Source organism: Choristoneura fumiferana, chromosome 14 (assembly GCF_025370935.1).
Source record: "Choristoneura fumiferana chromosome 14, NRCan_CFum_1, whole genome shotgun sequence".
NCBI lineage: Eukaryota > Metazoa > Arthropoda > Insecta > Lepidoptera > Tortricidae > Choristoneura > Choristoneura fumiferana.
In genome coordinates, this window is record NC_133485.1 from 12172263 (window position 1) to 12176505 (window position 4243).

The window sequence follows — 4243 nt, forward strand, 5'->3', positions numbered from 1 at the left end:
CGGGTGTCTGCGCGCAGCGGCACACGGGGCAGGAGGCGTCCCGCCAGCGCACGAGGCAGTCTGATACCCTAGGCAGCCACTGGTGTACTGACCGGCCGGAGCCCCCTCCAGCGCGCACTGTCCGCAGCGCGCCTGTCCGCGCGGCTCGGGTGTCTGCGCGCAGCGGCACACGGGGCAGGAGGCGTCCCGCCAGCGCACGAGGCAGTCTGATACCCTAGGCAGCCACTGGTGTACTGACCGGCCGGAGCCCCCTCCAGCGCGCACTGTCCGCAGCGCGCCTGTCCGCGCGGCTCGGGTGTCTGCGCGCAGCGGCACACGGGGCAGGAGGCGTCCCGCCAGCGCACGAGGCAGTCTGATACCCTAGGCAGCCACTGGTGTACTGACCGGCCGGAGCCCCCTCCAGCGCGCACTGTCCGCAGCGCGCCTGCCGCGCGGCTCGGGTGTCTGCGCGCAGCGGCACACGGGGCAGGAGGCGTCCCGCCAGCGCACGAGGCAGTCTGATACCCTAGGCAGCCACTGGTGTACTGACCGGCCGGAGCCCCCTCCAGCGCGCACTGTCCGCAGCGCGCCTGTCCGCGCGGTTCGGGTGTCTGCGCGCAGCGGCACACGGGGCAGGAGGCGTCCCGCCAGCGCACGAGGCAGTCTGATACCCTAGGCAGCCACTGGTTACTGACCGGCCGGAGCCCCCTCCAGCGCGCACTGTCCGCAGCGCGCCTGTCCGCGCGGCTCGGGTGTCTGCGCGCAGCGGCACACGGGGCAGGAGGCGTCCCGCCAGCGCACGAGGCAGTCTGATACCCTAGGCAGCCACTGGTCTACTGACCGGCCGGAGCCCCCTCCAGCGCGCACTGTCCGCAGCGCGCCTGCCGGGCGGCTCGGGTGTCTGCGCGCAGCGGCACACGGGGCAGGAGGCGTCCCGCCAGCGCACGAGGCAGTCTGATACCCTAGGCAGCCACTGGTGTACTGACCGGCCGGAGCCCCCTCCAGCGCGCACTGTCCGCAGCGCGCCTGTCCGCGCGGCTCGGGTGTCTGCGCGCAGCGGCACACGGGGCAGGAGGCGTCCCGCCAGCGCACGAGGCAGTCTGATACCCTAGGCAGCCACTGGTGTACTGACCGGCCGGAGCCCCCTCCAGCGCGCACTGTCCGCAGCGCGCCTGTCCGCGCGCTCGGGTGTCTGCGCGCAGCGGCACACGGGGCAGGAGGCGTCCCGCCAGCGCACGAGGCAGTCTGATACCCTAGGCAGCCACTGGTCTACTGACCGGCCGGAGCCCCCTCCAGCGCGCACTGTCCGCAGCGCGCCTGTCCGCGCGGCTCGGGTGTCTGCGCGCAGCGGCACACGGGGCAGGAGGCGTCCCGCCAGCGCACGAGGCAGTCTGATACCCTAGGCAGCCACTGGTGTACTGACCGGCCGGAGCCCCTCCAGCGCGCACTGTCCGCAGCGCGCCTGTCCGCGCGGCTCGGGTGTCTGCGCGCAGCGGCACACGGGGCAGGAGGCGTCCCGCCAGCGCACGAGGCAGTCTGATACCTAGGCAGCCACTGGTCTACTGACCGGCCGGAGCCCCCTCCAGCGCGCACTGTCCGCAGCGCGCCTGTCCGCGCGGCTCGGGTGTCTGCGCGCAGCGGCACACGGGGCAGGAGGCGTCCCGCCAGCGCACGAGGCAGTCTGATACCCTAGGCAGCCACTGGTGTACTGACCGGCCGGAGCCCCCTCCAGCGCGCACTGTCCGCAGCGCGCCTGTCCGCGCGGCTCGGGTGTCTGCGCGCAGCGGCACACGGGGCAGGAGGCGTCCCGCCAGCGCACGAGGCAGTCCGCGTGGAACGCGTGCGCGCACTGCACGCTCAGCACGCCCGCCACGCTCTCGTCCATGCGCTCTGCAACAAACATACTTTTTCTCGAACATAATGCATAGCTGCCAGCATAAAAAAAACGTATTTGTAATATCGTCACTGGCAAGTAAAATTAAAATCAAGGTTTATCAATATTAAGATTGGTTTTTTTGGAATCTTTTTGTATTTTTTATTTCAATTCCAAATTTTTACAAAGTTTCAAAGTTTTTCAGTTTGTATTTTCAATTTAGGTTTTACGGGATGACCGTAAAAGTAAAAATTGGAATTGAAATAAAAAATACAAAAAGATTCCAAAAAACCAATCTTAATTTGATTGCTTAGTAACGATATCTCTTGTCCGGGTGAGCGGTTAGTTCCAATGGAGTGCCGAAAAAGTTTCTCGATGAGGGCTACGGCATAGATGTCGCTAGCGTCACTGCTTAAGTGGCTAAATAAGAAACAAACAAGCTGAGATATGAGGTGCATAGGGGAAATTCGTGTCGGTACCGTTGACCATCAGTGGTGTAGCGGTATAGCACGCGGTACGGAATACCGAGGACCTGGGTTCGATTCCCAGTGATGGTCTTATTTTTCTGGTTTTTCTGTGCATCTATATTTCAGTTTGTATTTTCATTTTATCAATATTTTCCACTTGTTTAATTGTTGTTATCTTCTATTTGCGTTTGCCAGTTTCTATATGAAAAAAAATTAAGCTTCAAAGTACCTAGTCGTAGAAAAACTGTTGTACGCAACGTTATTGTAGTAAAAAAAAACTCGTGTCGTTTTCTTACGATGCTCGCTACACTCAAATCGTAACCCACGCCACTCGCCTTTTTCGATCCTGAATAAAATGCTTATTTTTTGTTTGTTTTCCCTGCATGCATGTAGCTACGTACCGAGACACACGGGGCAGGTGGGCAGCTCTGTGTGGGCGGGGGGCGGCGCGCCGGTGCGGCCGCACGCCACGCGCGCCACCCACGCCGCGCGACACAGCGCCGCGGGCTCCAGACTGCTGTACGGCACGCCGTCGAACGCGCTGTGGAACTCGCGCGCAGCCTCGTTGCTGCGGAACCTGATAAGCACAGAACATATTTTTTTTCATCACACTTGCTCGTAAACAGTGTCAAAACATGAAGGCTACCTTGATTGCAACCCCCTAAATAAAACCCTCGGCCTTAATGTGCTTTTCATGAAACCCGTGGTCGGTAAATGAGTCACTGCGCGTACAAATTTTCTTTTCATGAAGCCCAAGGTCGGTCAATGAGTCCGTGCCCGTACTGAAGCGCGCGCGCGCTGCTGCGCATGGTGCAGCAGCAGGACCACATGCACACGCGGCTCAGGCACATGCTGAGGGAGGGGGAGGGCGACGCTGCCAAGAGCGCAGCCTAAGGTATCGCCAATATTTGGAACAATTATATTTTTTCTTTTAGAAATATAAAATTATACTCGCAAATGTGATGAAAAACATTGTATGTCGCACGGGCGGTACTAGAATTACGAACATCGACTCATTAAAGCCCAAAGTCGACGCTCGTTCGTAATTCCTTATTTACCGCCCTTAAGACACAATGTACTATTACGCTCCACTGTGGCAGGTTGAATACAGGCTATTATAGCGTACATTGAGGGTAAGCAGCACTAGTGTTGTCTACCCTACTGCAGGAGGGTGGCGTGCTGCCTCAGACGCAGAGAACCAGCTGCCTACCCTGGAATGAGTGCTAGCGTTTTGGCGCTCTCCAGTTGGCGCCACTGTAGGCAAAGGTCCCGCCTGAAGTATAGTGGTTAGTATGTTATTACGGACATTAAAACAAATTTAACATAATCCCGTTTTGTTCCGAAAAAAGGGAGGATAAAGGTCTTCGAAAGTCAAAACTGTCTCAAAACACTGACATTCATTGCCCCGTAACGCATATATTAAACCCGCGTAACTCACCCAAAAAGTGACATTTGACATTTCAGAGGTCTCTCGCTACACTAGCGCCTCTAGTGTCGAATTCACGACACGCAATAGCCCTCATTGACCCAATACGCCAATGAATGCAGGTATCTGCAGGTGAACGAGGCGAGTATGCAAGTACAGTATCAGGCACTAACGTCAGCAGCGCCATGTAATGGTCCGGCGAGCCGTCCCGGAGCACCCTGACGTGCGCGATGTCCTGCTGGCAGGCGGCCGCGAAGGCCAGCAGGTCGCTGGCGCCCAGCGCGCCCGGCACTGACAGGAGGCACAGCGTCTTGGCCTCCGGAGCTTCTTTCAGCTCGCTGGAGAACAAACAGAATTCTTCAAGTAAGATCTAAATGCAAAATGTATGGCGCTACTTGCATGTGAAGTGAATACACTAATTTCAAACCATTATAACTCTGTTGTAAGTATAAAGATAGCTTAAACATTGTTTTGCCATTTGAAAACTTGCATTTTCAA

At 58.0% G+C, this 4243-nt stretch overlaps 1 protein-coding gene across 1 annotated transcript in view; it reads right to left on the reverse strand.

Annotated features, from left to right (window-relative positions):
* Positions 1 to 1522: 1522 nt before the first annotated feature.
* LOC141435013 (BRCA1-associated protein-like) overlaps positions 1523 to 4243 on the reverse strand; it is a 2838-nt gene continuing 117 nt past the window's right edge. Inside the window, exons 2-4 of the mRNA XM_074097528.1 lie at positions 3919 to 4083; positions 2721 to 2896; positions 1523 to 1869 (exon numbers count right to left, since the gene is read on the reverse strand). Coding sequence (XP_073953629.1) covers positions 1523 to 1869; positions 2721 to 2896; positions 3919 to 4083 — 688 coding nt within the window. The remainder of the gene's footprint in view (positions 1870 to 2720; positions 2897 to 3918; positions 4084 to 4243) is intronic.